The sequence below is a fragment of the Cydia splendana genome, chromosome 5 (assembly GCF_910591565.1).
Source record: "Cydia splendana chromosome 5, ilCydSple1.2, whole genome shotgun sequence".
Lineage (NCBI taxonomy): Eukaryota > Metazoa > Arthropoda > Insecta > Lepidoptera > Tortricidae > Cydia > Cydia splendana.
The window spans coordinates 10,486,445-10,507,374 of NC_085964.1; the positions used below are offsets into that span (position 1 = coordinate 10,486,445).

Consider the following 20,930-nt stretch of genomic DNA (forward strand, 5'->3'; position numbering starts at 1 on the left):
TTGATAGCTAAGCTAAGGGCTGTTAAGAGCCATCTACTTCAACCGTCAAATTCGCGGAATAACTTTTGGTAAATACACGCGAGTTACGAGGTTTCGAAAGGACTGAGAAATGGCCACGGAAATCGCTGCACCCGTGTACGTACACCCAGCTGCAATTTCATTCATAGAGTGGGTATGTATTTTTGCAGCTGTGTGTACATATGTATATCATATGCGGGAACAAAGGATATGCGTAGGATTCGATGGGATCCTCGGAATTGCGTGCGAAGGTACATAATTAAAACAATCAAGCTTACGGTATTCAGTCCAAATCTATTGTATAAGTAATAAGTACAGTGTTACATAGGGTTAGGGTCTCGGAACCTGACGGTGCTGCGTCGCGGCGGGAGCGGCGAGTCGAGGTCGCTGTCGAAGGCCGGCTCGTAGCTCTGGTTCACGTACGCGCCTGACGTCGACGGCCGGCCCAGGTCTTGGCGGAGCTGCAAAGAACGATCGAACTTAGGCCTCGGCTCTCCTGGGGCCTTACCATGATGTCCTTATTGCGATTCTGTTTAGGACCTAAACTGAATTGCTAAGGGACGGAGATATGCGATTTATATAGCGCCGTCCTTTAGCAATTCAGTTTAGGTAAGGTATCATTATCATCATGGTAAGGCCCCGGTCTTGGTCATGGACTCGCGCTGCTGTACGCGACGTCATATTTTATAGAATTGTTACTGTCTTCTCACACAATGCGTCACACACGAAAGCCACCCGCATAAACGGAGATCAAAGCTTTATACTCAAACTGCTTGAAAAGTCGAGTTCATAAATATGTATACATTTATTCACCTTAATACAATGCAATAAGGGGAAAAATGTATACATGTTCTCGACTCGACTGTACAAAGTCGCTGCTATTTAGAGTTACGTAGTCGAACTCGAGAATGACATTGTGTCATGCATGTGTGTACAAATACTTTTGCCGTAACGTATTGTTATACTTCAAGAAACCGCGTGAATCTCCTCCCGTGAGGCCTCGGGCGCTAGATGGTTTTATAATATAGATACCAGTGTTGGCCGAAACGTTAATGCAATTGAAAATTCTTGGCCACTAACCAGTACAAGTTGAACCGTCAACTGTAACCGTCCGTTACCGTTTACGGTTCAATTTGTAGTGGTTAATGGTCAATTGGAATTAACGTTCGGCCAACACTGATAGATACCAACCGACGAGAGAGTCTGCTTGCCAAACTGCATCTGTGATTTCCTTCAGCGTGACGCGACGCGCTGCTTCGTGTCATCAAAAGATGGTAGGTCTGTACTCCTACAAGGAGCTCAGGCCGCGTAGCCAAGATGCCAATCGCTTACGCTCCGTAGCGATCGAAACGCAACTGTCACTGTCGCACTAATATGGAAGAGTGATAGAGAGACATAAAGCTTTTCGTTGTCGAAACGATAGCGATTGTAACCTTGGCTAGGCCACCAGGTGGTCTAGCCAAGGTGTCAATCGCTTGCGTTTCGCCATCGAATCGCTTTGTTTTTAGGGTTCCGTACTAAAAAGGTACACAAGGAACCCTTATGGTGTCTGGTGAAACTCTGTCCGTCTGTCACATCGCTAAATATCTCGAGAACTACTGAAGCTATCGATTTGAAATTTGGAATGGTTATGAACAACGCTAACCCAAACACATTGAAAGTGTAATTCTTTTTTATGACATAGGAGGCAAACGAGCAGACGGATCACCTGATGGTAAGCGATTACCGCCGCCCATGGACACCCGCAACACCAGAAGGGTTGTATGTGCGTTGCCGGCCTTTAAGACCGGCCTTTACGCTCTTTTCTTGAAGGTCGTATCGGTCCGGAAATACCGCAGGCGACAGTGTCTCTCTGTCACTCTTCCATATTAGTGTGACAGTGACAGTTGCGTTTCGTTCGCTACGGAACGTTAGCGATTGGCATGTTGTCTACGGGGCCTGATACCGATGAACAGACATACTTGTATTATAATAGAGTGGTACTAACCGGGATGGTCTGGTTGGCGAGCTGCGCCTGCGACTTGCGGCGCTCCTGCAGCACGGAGTCGCGGCGCGCCTGCAGCGCGCGCAGCGTGAGGCGCCGCGCCGCCTCCGTGCCGCCCAGCGACGGCAGCCGGGCGAGGATCTCCGATTCTAATTCACAGACAATCGATTTTTAGCCTCGTAAAGGCTCATTTAGACGATGCGAGAACTCGCATGCGAGTTTCATTACATTGCGGGTATTGATCGTCGGTTGAATTGGACGTAACCAACAGTCCGCAATGTAACTAAAATCGCAAGCGAGTTCGTCTAAATCAGCCTTAAGGAACAATGTGCGTTACAAAGTGCACTCCGTTTCAATCTTATTAGAACCTTTCATAAAGCAAATAAAGTAATAGGTCTTTTGTTTTATTGCTTTCTCACACAAACGGAATTCATCCCAATTTACTGTACAAGAAGGTTCCACTTCAAAAAAGGATAATTTGTATGGTGGGCCTTTCGTGGGTAGTAAGTATAGTATTTCTTACGATCATCTAATGTAGAAGTAGCTATGTTACCAGTGTTATGAGTGTTATGACATACCAAAGTGCTACGACCAATCGTCATTTAAACATGATTTAAGATTTTTGTATGGCATACGACAGATTAACGTGTCGCATTCACGCTCTTTATCCCAAAACCGTTACATTCAAACTATAAAATCATAATTTTAAAACGGACAAATCTTACTCGGATTCTGTATGACAGAAGAGAGCCTCTTCTCAAAATTGGCCTCCAGGTTGACTTCATTCGGCTTCACCGTCCGCCGTCGCTCCAGATTCTTTATGGTCTGTCTTCTAGTGACGTGTGCGGCGTCTATACCGTCGTCTGCCACCGGGTCGTCGGTTATCTTCTTGTTGTTGAGCAAGTCTTTGATTATTGCAAATGCTTGGGTCTCCAATACGGCGTGCTGGGTTGTGTCGTTGGGCTGTAATTGAAATGTATGGTAAGTTGTTGGTTACATTGTAATTTACGATAAAAGTCACTGACAGTGTCAAAACTGATATATACCTACGCTAACGTCTACGAAATTAACTTTCTTTACATCTCGCTCGCACTAATATTGGCATATGGTAAAAGCGAGATGCATAGAAAGTAAGTTACGTTCTCAATAGTGTTAATAAATTATGTCAGTGCCAAACTGGTGGTAGCCACACTGGAGTTTCAAGCGTATATAGTTTTTTTTTTTTAAGCTGACCGGTTAGGACTATGAGAGTTCATAGTCATAAACGGTCAGCTTAAAAGATTTCAACTATACAGGGCGTCCCAAGACTATGGGACATCAAGGGAAAGTACCTTAAATATCGTAGATGGATATTTTGCTGAAAGAAGACATTATTTTAATTTAAAAAACAATTTAAACTGCATTCATAGATTTTTAAATAATTACATGGTTGAACCGGGAATAGAACCCGCTACACGAGAAAAAAAATTACCCTGTAGCTTTATCATACCGATCGAAAGGCTTCATCATAAGGATTATTTTTTGCTAAATAACATAGTGTCAGAAATAAAAGGAAGACCATAAATTTTAACATTTGCTGTGAAGTTTAGCGAAATAATCAAATAATCAAAAGAGTGCGACTTTGTATTCAACAGAATTGGACTCATTTTGAGTATTTGATAAATTAAATTGATTAATTTTGAATAAAAAAAGTAAAATTCATGGTTTAAAGTTCCCTTGATGTCTCTGTAGACCACAACCTACAATAAAATAAAATAAATTAATAAAAGGATAACTTACCGACTTAGTGCAATACCAGTTCAACTTGATCGTAGATAAGAGATGCGTCAGAGTTCCCATTCGGTGGAAAAGCATGGCGGTGAACTGGATCAACATCACAGAGCCGAAGAACACGAGGAACAGCGAACCGATCGGCTCCAGCATCAAATACTCTCGTTCGATTTGAACCTAAAAAATAGTTATTTGTACAACAAGAGATCAAAGTTTGATATTTCTTCGAGTGCTTATTTTGAGTCCCGTGCAAGCGAAAGATTCTATAATTTAGAATCTTGAGCGTAGTAAGGGATTCAAAAGCGCACGAGATGTAAATAACTTTGATCTCGTGTAGTACACAAAATTTTTCACCCTAAGCAGTGAGAACATAACTAGAGGGACAGATATAATATAACCCCAGTATATCGAACTTGTATTAGACCCCGCATGTTGAAATGACATTTGACTATAAAGGTAACTTGAATGTAATTTTGTCTCACTCAGTGAGCAAAATGCGATTTTGCTCACTGAGTGAGACAAAATGACTCAGTGAGCAAAATCGCATTTTGCTCACTGTTTTTAAGAAGCAAAGTACCTACCCTTGTTCGAGCTGCTGAGGTGAAAAGGAATTTGTAATCCGCCTTTGACAACGTATCTAAAGTGAAACGGCGCTGACGCCGGTTTTTACAAAGGAGATAACCATAACTTCCAATGCAGAGGGGAAACTAAACATAGCAGGGATCAAGTCACAATCTCGATGGGTTTCTTCACTGAAACTCATTGGTAAATACCACCAGCCGCAAAAATGCATGGCGACTTTATCAATGAATACATTCATAATTTCTCCATGCGAATTCGTAGCTCAATGTACATTATAATCCCATACAATCGATATTTTGCCATTAATTATTAGTAAATTACGTTTGGGCAATGACAAAAAGATTCAAATGTTTCAAAATAGATTATTTAAATCTGTATGTCTGTATGTTCGCGATAAACTCAAAAACTAGAACGCATTTTCATGCGGTTTTCTCCTATCAATACAGTGTTTTTTAAGAAAGGTTTAGGTATATAATTTGTTAGGGTTTTGTGTAAATCCGTGCAAAGCCGGGGCGGGTCGCTAGTGACTTACTATATTGGATTCGTCGTCATACGAAATGTCCACTTTCTGTCCGAAAGGCCACTGGAAATGCAGCTGGTCCTGGTTGAGCTGCAGCAGGAAGATGACCACAACGAACAGCGCGTTCAGCATCACGAACGAGAACACCATTTTGTCGCGGAGGTCTTTTAAATCCTTTGCAATACGATCCTGCAATGTTAGGATTTTTAGAATATCTATTTTGCAAACACAATTTCTTCAGCATGAATTCGATTCGGCGCTTGAGATGCAGTGGGTTCAGCCAGCAGTTTTTGTAAAATCGTAGCGATTATTGAGATCATAATACGGATGCCGAGAAATATTAATATCAATCTTGAGGCCTTTCTCTAGTAACTTAGGTAATAGATTCGAAACCTGTGCGGAAATGATGGTCGTTCTTGTCTACGTGACAGCGTGATAAAACGGTATACGTCACTTTCTATCCCACGGTGTTTAAAAGTGACAGTTATTTTATCATGTGGATAAAGATTGATAAAGCCATCCATAATACGCCTACTGATTAAACAACTTTAGCTTGATAGAAAAATATCACAAACGTAGGTCTAAATTGCACCATAAAAAAATTGCACATAGGTGCAGCTTTGCAGAAAAGCTATAAAAATAGAAAAAGCAGTCGAGTAAATCTCGCTTGCTGCCTGTGATTTTTTATTTATTTCTTAAAGGTTCATATTGTCAGTTGACGTGTTTTGCGGTCAAAGGTTTCAACTTTAGACTATAAAGTAACTTCATTTTGCGGTATTTTCATTGCGAGTAAGTTATTTACTAACTTGTTCTTCCTTATTTTCGTCTAGAGGCCTCAAGTAGGTATCGATGAGGTCTTTCCAGAACTGGTTCTCGGCTGTACTGAGGAAGTCCACTTCCCCCTTCTTTACGTCAGGGTCCTCCACCCAGTAGGGGTTGATCAGGTCATCTCTCTCTTCCTGTCAAAACGGGAAATAAATATTAATTTTCAATTTCCATTTATTCCAGGACCAACTGAGATCATTTTTGTTAGTACTTACGACTATAACTTATAAAATATTGTTAGTATTATGCTCTATATACTATACAATGTCATAATGAAATATGATACGAATAATCAACTCGCATGGCTTGGCCAGATATTGACAAAGGAATAAAGACAAAGACCACAAACATATTGCAGTGTAATAGAGTAAACGGTTATGTTTGACATTGACAGTCACACAACGAACGACGTTGCACAGCGCCATCTACTTTAAGCGATAAAACTGCGAATTGTAGTTCTTATAATTTAAATATTCTAAGTTATTTTTGTTAACTAATTGTTTAAAAATTGATGGGATTGCCTTGAAATGGGTGATCAATTATAAATTAGATCTCACAGTAAGTAACGAATAGCATAAATTGCATCTGCTTTTGATGATAAACAAATACATAAAAGAATAATCAAAATTAATTGTAAGCTGAAGAATTATGATATCACGTTGTACTGAGACTGCTATTTTCATGGCACGATATGTTTTCTTTGAGTTTAGTACTCTATGCTATGACACAAAAGAACATTTAGCGCTACTTCCACCATCCCACTAATCCGGAGTTACCCCGTTAAACCGTTAATCCAGTGTCAAATTGTACTGGTAACCATGGTAACTACAGGTTTAACCGGTTAACCCCGGGTTAGTGGAATGGTGCAAGTGGCGCTTAGAGAATCAAGTTACCCTGGGTGTGTCAGCAGACAGGTCGTCCTCTTCCACATATTCCTCCAATAAACCATGTGTCTCCCGCAAATGTAGGGTGGACCGGCGCCTCGGAGGTTCAGGGGCTTCGCTGACGGCGCCGCTACATAAACGTACATCAAAACAGATCAAGAGGCTAATTCAAACGTACATTGTGACATTAAAATGATGTCAGTCGCGCGTGCATTTCGCTCCTATTTGTCCGTACATGTTATGGCGCGAAAGAGACGCCCTCGCGACTGACATCCCTTAGATATCATTTTGATATTACAAGTTTTAATGGGCCTCAAAAAAATAGCGCTGGTGGCCTAGCGGTAAGAGCGTGCGACTTGCAATCCGAAGGTCGCTGGTTCAAACCCCGGCTCGTACCAATGAGTTTTTCGAAACTGTACGAAATATCATTTGATATTTATCAGTCGCTTTTCGGTGAAGGAAAACATCGTGAGGAAACCGGACTAATCCCAATAAGGCCTAGTGTACCCTCTGGGTTGGAAGGTCAGATGGCAGTCGTTTTCGTAAAAACTAGTGCCTACGCCAATTCTTGGGATTAGTTGCCAAGCGGACCCCAGCTGTGGCAAAAATGCCGAGATAACGCCAGGAAGATGAAGTTTGAATTGGCCTCCAACAGTTTGGTTAGGGTGGTATTCCACCTGTCCAATTTGTTTGTCCATTGTCATTGCATTTCACTCTCTCATCAATCAAAATGTGAGATGCAATACACATTGGACAAAGAAATTGATAGGTGGAATACCACCCTTAGCTAAACGTAGTACCAAAGAGAATAGATAGTATAGAGGGGTCCTGTCATAGTAAATTTTGTAGTCACAGTAAATTTACTGCCATCTATCGACACACGACTAAAACTCAAAATGAAAACGTATAAAATTATCAAAAAATGTATATATATGGATAAATGATCTTATTATTTTTATATCATTTAGATCCATGTTCGTTCACTGATATCTATGTGTTAAAATTGTTAAATATGAAACGGTGTCGTGACGCCATCTAGCCGAACATAGGCCAAAGGTGTGTGCGCCATCTATCCGAGAATGACTTTTCTTGATTTCCGAGGCACGTTTTTTCCTTAAGACTTTATTCATCTTATACGAAGTTACATATGTCTTTGGTAGTACAGAATATAATAGAGTAAAGCCAGTCCTAAAATGGAGGACTATAGATATATTTTACTAACGCGAATGGGCTATAATGTACTTACAGCGTGTCCAATTTCTTCCCAATCTTCTCCAGCTCATGAGAGATTTTGAGCAAATGCAAATCTTCCTTATGGTCCTTAGGGTTAGTGCAGCACATGCACTTGAACAGCCCCGCGACGCTCAACTCCATGGAGCCGCTGTCGTCCTCCGAGTTGCCAAACAATTTTTTTACACTTTGAGTGTCCATTTTCTTTTGAGCTTCTTCGGCGTCTTTTTTCTCTTGCTCGATTTCCTTTTAAAAATGAATGTAGTCTTTTAAATACATATTTGATGTCAATTCCATTTAACATTTTAATGTTATTCTTTAATAAAGCCGTTAAAAATATCTAACGCGATCTTAATACTATACAATTTTGTGACGTTTTAAAACTGTGGCTGCACTTGATTAGTTATCAATAAGGACAATTTTTTATGATTTTATGCCAATAGCGGTGTTCAATAAAGGACACCATAAGGCCGCGGACTGGACGCACGCGACCGGCGGGGCGGCGAGCGACAAATCAAGGCCATTCATACATTGCGCTCGACCAAATGTGTGAACGGCCTTGATTTGCCGCACATCACCCCGCCGGTCGCGTGCGTCCAGTCTGCAGCCTACCTGATGACAAATATTTCGATGATTGGAAAGATAGAAACTACAGACACAGTTTTTATTTATTATTTGGTTAACACATTCAACACCAAGAACCCGACTGTCGGGTACACTGTTCGTAGCGACTACGCGCTACATACGACGAAACCGTGGCTACGCGCTACGAGCGTAACCCGTAGCACTTAGTGGTATTGAATGTGTTAAATTAAATAGGTACAGGAAAAGTTTGTATTTGTTTAATAATTGACTTTGATTTAAGATACTTAAATCATCTTATAATGAATTAGAGAACCATTAAACTTCATAAACGGACTCACCTTTAAAGTTTTCTTCTGCGCCACTTCACGCGTACCCCACGAGACGTTGTTCAAATTGCACAACGAGTATATAATCAGCAGCATGTACATGCTAGGGATTGTGATGTAATACACAATCAGATACAACAAACATATGATCTCCTGCGGGTGCAGCGCGGCCGTTATGAAGAAAATGCCGAAGGTTATTATAGTGAAGATGCTGGAAGGAGCCAGCCAACCGTCCTCGACTATTTGGAGAGCTATGCCGACTATCACCATCATCATTAACATGGCGTATACACAGGTTATGGCCGATGCGAGCATTAGCTGTAAGCAAATAAGATTTCTGACAAAAAATTCAATTTTGATACAAGCTTTTTCTAACAAACCCAAACACAACTAGTTGTTTAGTCACAGAGTTCTTATAGCCAACTCCTGTCTCCATCATCAGATCTCGATGGTACGATAATATTGCATTGTCACCCGACTTACATATGTAAGCAAATTTTCAGCTTCTTTGGAGACCGGGAAGTGGGTCAAATTTAACTTGCAAGATTTGACCCTTACACACATACATACATACATAAGTTAGGTACATTGCAAGTTAATAAAAAGCTTGTAACAAGACACCGTACGATTTTCCAGTGAAAACGACGGACGCTTTTGACAGGCTTTTACAAGTAATTAAACATTTTGAGAATGCTATAATAGGTTTTAGATTATATTTTCAAAAATCGATAAAAGTTTTTTTTCTTTTAATAATATTACCTGTGTTTCAGATTTGCAAGTCATGCAGACGGTGATGAACAAAACGACGGGTATCAAGTTCAATATGAGCGCGTTGATATTGCTGATCCCTGTGATGGCGTTCATGGCACCGATCATCATGAGGAAGATAGTCCCGGGGCCCAGGATCGTACCCACCATCAACAACATCTGAAAACACACAAATAAATGAGGCACACTATACACACTTTCTTTTATGGGGATGACACTATTTTGTAACAGATTTTCTACGATTTTTATAGTGAATGGTATTCCGGAACATTTGCTCTAAGCCAGGATAAAAGATAAGATGCGTATTGTAGAGAAAATATTGTAGCCACGAATTTGACAGATAAAGTACCTAGATGACGCTTTAGGGCCCCTTACATTATGCGCTATCTATGTTTTCAAGCTCTATATTCTTACCTGCTTATTCATAAACGTACTACAAACCTCAATTAGCTAATAAACGTTTGTCTTTATCTGTCATTTTGACTTGTGTATTTGTAAGAAAGGGATAAAACATAATTTAACTAAATCAGGCCCGTAAAGTTTTATGAATAAGGGGGTTGGTTAGCTTCTTAGTTCTTCATAGTAATCACTAATCATAGTACCTATTCTTTTGTCGATGGTTCCGAGCTTCCGAGTAAAAATAACTTAAAACTCAACGGTCAAAAACGCCATTAGTTATGGAGCCAAAGGCCTCTTTTAACCGTCCGTTGTTTTCACCACATAATTGTCTATGTTAGGCGACGATGTCTTGTTTTCTTGGGTGTAGCTGTCGGTAGCCACATACAAAACTGGACGTAGACGCGTAACACGGACGTTTAAAAGTGGCCTAAGGCATTCATTTTACAAATGTACTGCATAATTATTTTCCATCGTATTTTCACAGAAACGTACGAACGTGTCTTGCTTTTCAGTCAGTCTCGATACTAAAAGTAGTGAGGTTGACTGAAGTAGCATGACAAATACGAACGTTTCAGAGAAAATAAGATGGAAAACAATTACGCACTACATCTGTACTTGCATTTTGTGAATGAGACGATCAGTATAAATTTACCTGATAACTGATATAGAGTGTCGAAATGTTATCGTTAGATTTGACGGTTTGCTTGGCATCGCCCAGCAGATCGAGTATGTTGGCCATAGTAGAGGGCACCCAGCGTCTGCGCTGGTTGTAAAACTCGCCGAACGACTCGGGACAGTGCGTGTACGCATCGGACGCGGCCGAATACTCGACGCGGTACCCGCGTTGCAGGAGTAGTGTGCAAAGCCACCGGTCTTCGCCTGGAATTTGGAAAATGAAGTGTTTAAGGGTGGTATTCTATCTGTCCAATTTCTTTGTCCAATGTGTATTTTGGCTCACATTTTGATTTATGAGAGAGTGAGACGCAATGACATTGGACCAATATATTGGAATGATCGAATACCACCCTAATTAATGCGTGCCGTTTAGCATGGGTACCGTGAATCAAGTCTGTATTTTTCTGCGTGATAGTCAGCAACAAGGATTCGTAGATAATCCAAAGTAACTGATATATACTCCGGTAAACCAATTTTATCAGTAACAGTAGAATAAAAAAACGGGTTGCACTCCGGGAGTGCCGGCAGAAGTGAAAACTCAATGACATTGTAACAGTTTTTCGATCAGGTCACGTGTCCGTCTTACGAAGCGTCTTACGTCTTACGCTCTCGCGAGTTTAACATTTTATCCCCATCACAAAAAGTGCACAGCGCCATTAAAGAAGTTTTCACTTCAAAAAAAATCACCCGGTGTCCACAGGCCTTAAAGAACCCTAGAAAACGAAATAAAAAAATAGCGAACCTTGATCATATTGCACATAATGCCTCGCCTCGTGCGACGTGAGCGTGTATTTCTTCATAACGTTGTCGTCCATGAGAGCCTTGCCTCTGAACAGTGAGAAGCAGCCGGGGCTACAGAGTACGCATCCGATCATGTGTTCCGTCGCCTTCTGCAGCCAATGGCCGACGGCGTACTCGAACATCTGATACCACGCCATGAAACCTATAAGAATAATACAAAAATACTTGTTAATAAATATCCTTGGATTATACCTATTTCCTGTCGAAGAACTTTACTGGAAAGAAAAATTTACCCTTCTGGATAACGAACGAAGACTGGACGCCAGCTTGTAAGACACTAATTCTAATTATTGCCTATTCCGTTTAATAAACGTTAAAAACCTCTTTACAATAAATATGTATCTGGCAGTCATAGATCGGAGCGCCAAAAAATGTTGAGAACTATAGTACTCATATATACTTGTCATAGGCTCGCTGGACATCCGACATATGACAAAGTAATATTTGGCTTTCGCAATTAGGCGCTCCACAAATCACAGAAATTTTAACCTTATATGCACTAATTACATTCCTTATTTTAATAGCAATACCGTTACTTTCCTACTCCCGCCATTTGATGTAAATCTTTAATAGCACTGCAGTATTCACAAACCTGATCCAACTGGATGAATGCGTCCGCAAGCCGCTCCCAAATTCTTATTCTTCTTCATCAAATCTATGAGCAAAGTCACTGCAGAAGGTTGGAAATCAATATCACCGTCAAGAGCCAAAAGGTAGGTGTTTTCAGCGATTTTTTCTTTACGCTCCACTGAAATTTGTAGGTCCATCAAGCGGTGGCCAAGGAAATAGTACATGTACATCACTTGAGACCACCGCTTTCTGTGTCTTATCTTGGCTTTATCCTTCAGATGGCAAATCAACTTGTTTTTCCCGGGTAGTATCCATACAAATCTGCCCCCGTAAGGGGTGGGGTACTTTTTGGGTGCTCTGAGTCTTATATTGGCTGCATGAACCTCTGAGGCTGCCTCGTCCATGGTATCTATTAAGCATTTTACGAAACGGTTCACCTGGGATTCTTCGTTGCTGTGATCTGATACTTCAAAGGCATCGTCCATGAAAATATGCGCTGTAATGAATATGCGAAAGTTATAGACTTAATTGTGTGATATTTTTTACATAGCTTGGGTACGGTGACGGCTGTCATATCCATACAATTTATAACCGTAAAATATGCAAAATATGTATTGAGATGACAACTGTCACCGTGCCCAATAAATACCTCTAGTCAGTACCGTATTTACCATAAGGGCACACGGGGCCCGTGCCCAGGCCCCCCATCCTCAGGGGGCCCCGAAGGACAGACAGTAACAAGTATATTTGATTACCCATAATACGAGTAAGTAGAAGATCATAGTAGAAAGATTTTAGTTTAATTTTTTACTTTCCAAAAGGACCCCAAATTCTTATTCCATCTGGCATCTAGTGCCATATCTACTTTAAATTATAACTCAAAATGAATACCCCCATGCCAGCGCGAATTCTTTTTCAACTTCGCAGTCGCACGTCTAAAGGCCAGAGCACACCGGTTGCGTGTGCGTAAACGTGCACGTGCGCTAATTGGAGCCGTGCACGCACACGTCACGCAAGCAGTGTGCCGTCTCCCATAAGGATCCGTGTAATAAATATATTAAGTTTACGCACACGTACAGGTGCACACCAATAGACGCACATGCATTCGGTATGCACAGGCCTTGAGAGTTAATGTTCCCAATACTTACCCTCAAGCTCATAATAATCTGGTGAAATAATATTGAAATATTTCCTTTCTATACGTTTTCCACACTGGTGCGCATCTAAGCGGCAGATGGACTTCAAGAACTCAATCATTTCATCTTTAGTTTCGTGCCACATAGTCGCGCAAATGTATATTCTGTAAAAGGTATGAAACAATGCAATCATGTTTATAAACATAATCAGTGAAGCGATGTGATAAAAGATATCAAACTTGCAAAATTTTCGTAATGGAAAATTTATTTTAGTATGAGCTCAAACTCATACTTTCCATTTCCAAAATGGAAAATTTCTTTATGTTTTTATGATATTATTTTGCAGAGATTTCCGAGAAGCTGATGCCCAATTTATCCTTATTTGTAAATTCTCTAACTCGAGTACAGAGACTAGAGATAGGTTGTACCTGGTTATATTATCAGATGGATGGGCATCGTACGCGTCTCGATCGGAGCTTGCCATTGATTCATCTTCGTCTTTTAGTTCCTGAAACATCGTAGCGTCATTAGCTCTCATATTTAGGAAAAGACATTAGAGCTATTGTATTGTTGCGAAAATTCGCCCGAGCTACAATAAAATATCTCTCAAGTAGCCACAGCCAAGACATTTTACGACCTTCTGTCTAAAAAAGAAACCTTTCATACGTACCTCGTAGTCAACATCAACGTCGGAATCTTTCGTCCTATTCAGCAGTAGACATTGGTCTATAAGTGGTCCACTGTACCAAGGCTTGGCGAACAGTTTGTCCGTGGCGGCGAGCCTCTCGCAGCGCGGTAGCCACGCGTGCTGTGTGATCCATGCTTGAGACATGAGCCATAGCAGCCACACCCAGGCCATTTCGCGGCCCACGTAATCTCTTAGGAAATATACTGTAAAGGATTTTTTTTTATATTTTATAAGCTGGCTTTGAGTCCTGAAATTTACTACATACGTGGTGAATACAAATTATATTGATGTAGGTAGCAGAATAGTACCTAATAAAATATTTGCAAGACTGATTAATGGTTATCACCTACGTAAAAGTTAATTTATTAGTGCAGAGAAGCCTACTAACCTGGAGGTATTTCGAAGAACAGATAGTCCGGTATCGTGTTATGGAACGCACAAGGATTGGCATTCCTAAGTCCGCAAAACACAATCAACAGATTTATAGTCAGCGGGCCGACCAGACTCAGAGCGAATGTGAAACTGAAGTTTTGTATGAGAATCTTGCAAGCGAACTTAGCGCTGCCGAAGCAGACGTATGCACTTGCTACTTGTATGAAAGCGACCCATAATGCGGCTGGCCAATGTACTGGCAGGTCTATACTGCCGTCGGTTACTACGTAGTCCAGTATGCCTAGTACGGCGTCTCGTATTACCTCTTGGACCTGAAAATTTTCAGTGATATTCCTAAATAAACTATGTACGTATACTCTACACATATATGCTCGTACAGTCAGTATCTAATGGTCGTCAGTATCTATTTTATGCTGCCTGTGCTCTGCTATGAGTCAAACAAAAACATAGGACATAGCTCAGGAGGAACGACTCAGACTCGGCAAACGAAAAGTTATACATATAACCGGATAACTAAATTTAGGAAATTCGCCCAAAATGTCTTCGGCGCCTACAGCTGATGGAACTCACTGCGCTGTTATAAACACAAATTACAAATAATCATGTAAGTATATAAATAAAAACATGTTATGCTTACCTATAGCCTGGCAATAAAGAGTAGAAATTAAAAAGTGGTAACACTGTAGTGTTGTCTCTTTCAAATCAATATATATAAAAGAACGGAACGACACTACAGTGTTGCCACTTTTTAATTTCTACTCTTTTTTGCCAGGCTGTAATATTAAACAAGTTTGCCTACCTACCTAGCTCATTTTCGTGAATAGAATGCGCCGCAGCGGGGCCTAGCCCAAATCGTAATCGTTGATAGAAAACTCCAATCTAAACTTAAAATAATGTATGGAAATAGTCATGTGACTTTTCGTAGCATCTGTCTCCCCGATACTTTTTAGGGTTCCGTACCCAAAGGGTAAAAATGGGACCCTATTACTAAGACTCCACTGTCCGTCTATCTGTCCGTTTGTCTGTCACCAGGCTGTATCTCACGAACCGTGATAGCTAGACAGTTGAAATTTTCACAGATGATGTATTTCTGTTGCCGCTATAACAACAAATACTAAAAAGTACGGAACCCTCGGTGGGCGAGTCCGACTCGCACTTGTCCGGTTTTTTTCTTTTGGTTTGGCGATGTATGATTTTCAACTTGGCTAAGCCTCCAGGTATTTATTAACTTACCTCGTACACAGTATAAAATCTTTCTCCAAAAGCATCGCCTACGGACGTAAAGAACGCCACAGGATCGTCGTCATTAACGTGCAAGTATATCATGATACAGAACATGAACACGGCGATCTTCACCAAGGAAAGAACCCTGTGCATGTGATAACGCGATTTCTTGATGCCCTCGCGCAAGCTATTTAGATAAAGAACCAATGGCGCTGTAAAACATAATCCATCTGATTAATAGGACCTAGATACATTTTCCTTGTAAAGATTCACAGTAAAGGAATTGTCTTTGTTTAATTCCGAGAACTTCGACACATATTTTTGCATACATTCAAATTTTATAATAGGTAGACTGTCTACAACTAACTTTAATGACAATAACTAGACTAATTAGAATACGAATCGGGGTTGATTGCGTAAAAATACTCCAGTTAATTCACGACATATACGTAATAAGTCTATGTAATAATTTTAATAGTACCTTTTAACTTGAACATGTAGGTAATCCAACAAAATATCGTTGTAAATTTACCGGTACAAATATTATTATTTTTATTTAAATAATATTATGATTTTTAACTTACAAGAAGTTTTCGGGTCGGCATTAATATAATTTTCCCACCATCCAAGAGATATAAAAATAGCGGCTACTGGAATCAACCCCAAGACCTTCGTCCCATCTAAGAGAGGCCACACGACGAAGGACGTGACTTGTGCCGACACAGCCAACACGTCCAGAGCTATCTTCACAGGGTACCGAGGGTCGGTACGATCTCTGGTAATGGCGTTTAGAAGTCCAGGCACGAAGCATAAGGCGTTCATGAGCATGGCGCCCTTCACTACATCTAGCTCTGGTAGAATTAGAAGAAGAAAGAGAGCTACTCCTAACGTGTGGAGCGTTTCCACGAAAAAGGCCTGGTGACAACAAAACTATCAATTAATATCTATCATACCAAAGAGAATTAGAAATAGAGAGTTACTGTCATGGTAAATTATGTAGCTACAGTACATTTACGCGAGAGGAGGCTGAAGATTATGGCACCATCGCTCGAAAAGATTGCACCATTCCTTTGGCCTACAGTCGAGTAGATGGCGTTAATATTAATATTTAATAAGTTAACACATATCAGTGAAAGAATAAGGACAAAGTCAAATTGCGTTCTAACAGTTTTATCTTCTGTCATAAGATGGCAGTAAATTTACAGTGACTACATAATTTACTTTGACAATCCGCCTCTATACACTCTATTCTCTTCTATCATACTAAACCGTTTAAATTTTCGCATCGATATACAAGATAAAATGAAGGTAATCTGCAGGTAAACAGAAAAATCACTGTCTATGTTGAATAGGGCTTGTGCACAAATCACGCGAGGTTCGATAGGGGGAGGGGGGGTCATCAAAAAATCACGATAGATCACGTTGGGGGAGGGGGGTATAAGGAAACCTCACCTGTATTTTTCTACAGTGAACTAAGAAAAAAAACCTACCACATGAGTAGATACTTTTTCTCGGTTTCGTTAAACATAAAGGTTCCGTCACACAGGTGCGTTTTCAGGGCGGGGCGTGAGCGCGGCGTGAGCGTTTTATATGTAAAAGCGGCGCGCCCCGCTCACGCTCCGCCCGGAAAACGCGCCTGTGTGACGAAGCCTTAAATCTTCACTCTGTCCTTCAAAATAGCGAGTCTATTTAACGAAAATTGAAAAATAAACAAGATTTTTCTATATACAATACTATTTATCTTAAAATTAGGTCGAATGAAAAAAATTCAATAAAATACACGTGTGGTTGTGTGGGGGGAGGGGGGTAGCCAGAAACCTCACCAAATATCACCAAGGGGGAGGGGGGTCAAAAAGTAGCCGAAAACACCTCGCGTGATTTGTGCACAACCTCTTATCAGTGATTGGATTTCCCGGTGCAACACGACCTCAAACATTATGCTAATATGGATAGTTGTTGAATATGTTTCTGATTTTATTACATCAAATAAACAAAAACAGTTTACAGGTAAAATAAATATTTCTACTCGATATCCCGCCGTGCTACACCTTAATATCCGATCAGTGTTAATTCAAGCGGCCTAACTATATGTGTACCTAACTTAATAAAATGAATTTGTCATCTTACCACAAAAAACAGCATTTTAGTCGGTTTAGAGGCAGTTTTGAAGAAACACATCCTAATTGATCTTAGGAAGGTTCCAACTTCGGGGGCGGCAAATACGATAAAAATAGCCCACAGCCATGATATTCGTTCTTCTAAGGGCAACACTGTTATGAACTGCTGATCCAAAGCTGGAAGAAAAACCTATGATTAGTTAGTTCATAACATGCTCTAACGCCTTGACATTAAAGTCGCTTTTGTTATGGTACAAACCTAATGGCTCGTACACATATTGAGCCAACGTATGCCAATCGAAAAGAGACTCAACTCAGCTATGCCATAGGACGACATAGCAACACAGCTTCCTCCATTAACGCATAAATGCGTCCCTTTAGAATAATAATAATCTATATCAGTTAAATTAAAAACGTATATTTTCATAGTTCTTCTCCTTCTCATAAATATTTCCACTCTCTCCCTTTCTGAATATCACTGAAGTTCCAGTTCAGTTAACGATTTTAGCTCATACTAAAATTCCTTACTCTGTTAGCTCAGCGACCCAAAATGAGACTTGGCCTCCGACACAAGACAGCGCCACTTTTCTCGCGGTCCTGTGCGTCCTCTCGAATTGTTGACTCCACCATTAAAATTAAATAATAAAAACTTACCCAACGCTTTATTACAATGCGTTATCCGACGATCTTTTTTTAACTGCGACGTGATGAAAAGCAACGTGCCTTTCGCGATAACCGCCGTTCCGAGGACCACAGTAAACACGACGATGTACGCCAACACTTTCAGGACCTTGACGCTGAAGTCTATCCATTCTGTTGTGGCCATGGAGCCACTCTCCTTCTTTACGGGGATTTCGAGGAACAGGTCCCATCCTTTCGCTTCTTGTGCGGTTCGCGGGCTGTTGGTTCAAATATTTTGCATTAAAGATAAGATAAAAAATAGTTTATTCAAGTAGGCATATTACAATGCACTTATGAACGTCAAATAAAGCTACACCGGCTCCAACCCTACACATCTGCCTCGAGAAGATTTAAATCCCCGCTCAATTGGAGGAGGGTATCCCAATATGAGACCAGCAACAAACTATTATAGACCAGTGTTTGATAAAAACTATTCTACTATGTCCTTTCAAATTTCATATAAATCAGTTCAGCGCTTTAAGCGTGAAGAGGTATAAGACATACAGTTACTTTCGCGTTTATATATTCGCATATATTTGCAGGGACTAAGCGATTTTCATGCGGACAGGATCTCTAGAACGTATTGCATTATAAAACAGTTTGACTTCTGATCCTTACAGAGGTGTTGGTAGGCTTTAAGAAACCCGATGTTGCCAGGCTGAAAACTGGTGCCGTTACCCACCACCAGCCTATTGAATTTTCCCCTTTCAATTCTCATACATTCGCATTTCACGTCTTAAGTCCTAGCTCTCGCCCTAGGTTCTAGCTGATACCTATTTTTAGTAAAATGAATAAATATTTTTTTCGGTATATGACTAATTCTTATCATACCAAACAATGACCTATTGTTTGGTAAATATTCTCCAAAAGGATTAAGATAATCCGAGAGAGAATTACGGATTAGGTACCCAATGATAAACAACGAATTTCTTTGTGAATGTGCATTGTCACAATAAAGCTAGGTTTCTAGGTGTGTGTAAGTATGACTGTGGGTTGGTATTTTGGTGTCAATCGATTGGTTTTTATGACGCGTGTGGATTAGGTTACATCTTTAACCATACTCGAAATAGGAAGATAATATGTATGTATTAACAAAAACAAACCATAACGAGTTTAATACGTTATAGAATGATTTACTTGAAAGTTTAGGGTTTCATGAAAACGCATGCTGTATGTATCGATCTGTAGGTGGCAATGTTAAGGTACCAAGAGCCCTATATAGTGTAGGTACCTATGTTTGGTTGCCCAACGGTAGCCAACGGTTGGCAAAGCGCCGGGAGATAGTAATACAATAGTGCTTTTAACAATTCCCCATCGTTGGTCCAACTTCGGTATACTTATTGTCGGGTTTAAAAACAAATAATAGATTCAGAAAATATGCACGAATAAAAAAATATTTGTAGGTACTATGTACTGTTTGACGTTGCAATTTAGATCCATTGCTTTTTCATTAATATGCCTGTATTACCCAAATATAGCGTTACGTTGTCTTATCATTTATCATCAACGGACGTTGAAATCATCCAATAAGTATTTTGATTCTAATCATCTTGTATGTAGGTGTTGTACGTAAGATAAACTACTGTTTTTAGATCCTAATCTGCATCGAAAATACCAGTAAAAAAATCGTACACAAAACATAGGTACTTTGATACAAGCAGAAGATATCCTGTAATTCCTAGCTGACTGAGCGATGCTGAGCGTTAGCGAAGGTGTCTGTTTCTGCTTGAGCAAAAATCCTTTCGTATGTCAGGATGTTCTCCTCTGCAGGTTACATTTCTCAACAGATTCTCGTGAAATTTTGTGAGTATTTGGTAGTTAGATATAATTAATTTTTCTGTCGTTTTGTTTCTTTCGTTATTTGAATTAAAAATGGCGGAAATTGGAAGAGAGAGAAAATCAATATACCTAAGCCTTCGATTAAAACAAAGAATAAAAAAACATACTCAAATTCCTCGGAGTCGTCGAATAGCGGCGTGTACTCGTCAGAATCCTCGTCGCTGTCTCTCCGTCCTTTCAGGCCGGAGGACATCGCCATCGCCTGAAACAGCGGCCATTTTCATTACAAAACAAACTAGTAAACAATTATTTATTCCACGCACTAACGATGCCGCCTCTTGTACCAGTATGAATACAAATAGCGGCTAAACACTGCTGTGGTCACTATTATCATTACCTACTTTACCAAGAAACGCATTGATTATTTTTTGCAGAATTTGGTCCTGTTTAGTCCTGAACAAGGACAATAAAGATAAGAACTGAGAACTGGCTGAAAAGTAGGTATATATTTAAGCGTAGTCCTGGTCTCTGTAGGTTTTACAACAAAAGCGCAAATTTATTTATTTATTTCCATATCAATAATTAGGGTTTGATAAATAATAATTAATTGTAGTCAAACTCACCTTATTGGAATTCCCTTTTCAAACTTAATTTGGATAACTGCCACAAGAATTGTGTATAAAATTACAATTAAACATCACAGTAAAATCACTCGAACACTTTGTGAACTAAACAATAGATTTTAATTATTATCAGTCAATGCATTAAGGCAGACCGGCCAGTAAGACTAAGTCGAGGGTTGGAAGCCAAATGAGGTATAAAATACCTATCAGGAATTATCTTTCATTATATTATCGACTTGATTACGTACTTAGCTGCTATCTAAGATCATTAAAGCGACCGTGATTTCAGTTCCTACGAATTAAGGAAATAACATATCATTATCATATTTGCTATCTGTGTTAGATCGATTAG

General features: G+C 40.0%; 1 protein-coding gene across 1 annotated transcript; it reads right to left on the reverse strand.

The window, feature by feature from the left end:
* Positions 1–337: 337 nt before the first annotated feature.
* Positions 338–20,926, reverse strand: LOC134790711 (chitin synthase chs-2-like). Its single transcript, XM_063761617.1, has 23 exons — positions 20,579–20,926; positions 20,123–20,217; positions 18,150–18,394; positions 17,506–17,672; positions 15,963–16,293; positions 15,388–15,590; positions 14,150–14,465; positions 13,744–13,964; positions 13,502–13,581; positions 13,086–13,237; positions 11,960–12,433; positions 11,309–11,509; positions 10,544–10,770; positions 9,484–9,651; positions 8,737–9,042; positions 7,830–8,059; positions 6,593–6,713; positions 5,681–5,833; positions 4,887–5,063; positions 3,782–3,949; positions 2,728–2,965; positions 2,006–2,151; positions 338–479 (listed from the first exon to the last, which is right to left on the reverse strand). The coding sequence occupies exons 2-23, from the start codon at positions 20,212–20,214 to the stop codon at positions 339–341; spliced, it is 4,557 nt and encodes a 1,518-aa protein (XP_063617687.1). The 5' UTR covers positions 20,215–20,217; positions 20,579–20,926; the 3' UTR covers position 338.
* Between the last annotated feature and the right edge of the window lie 4 nt (positions 20,927–20,930).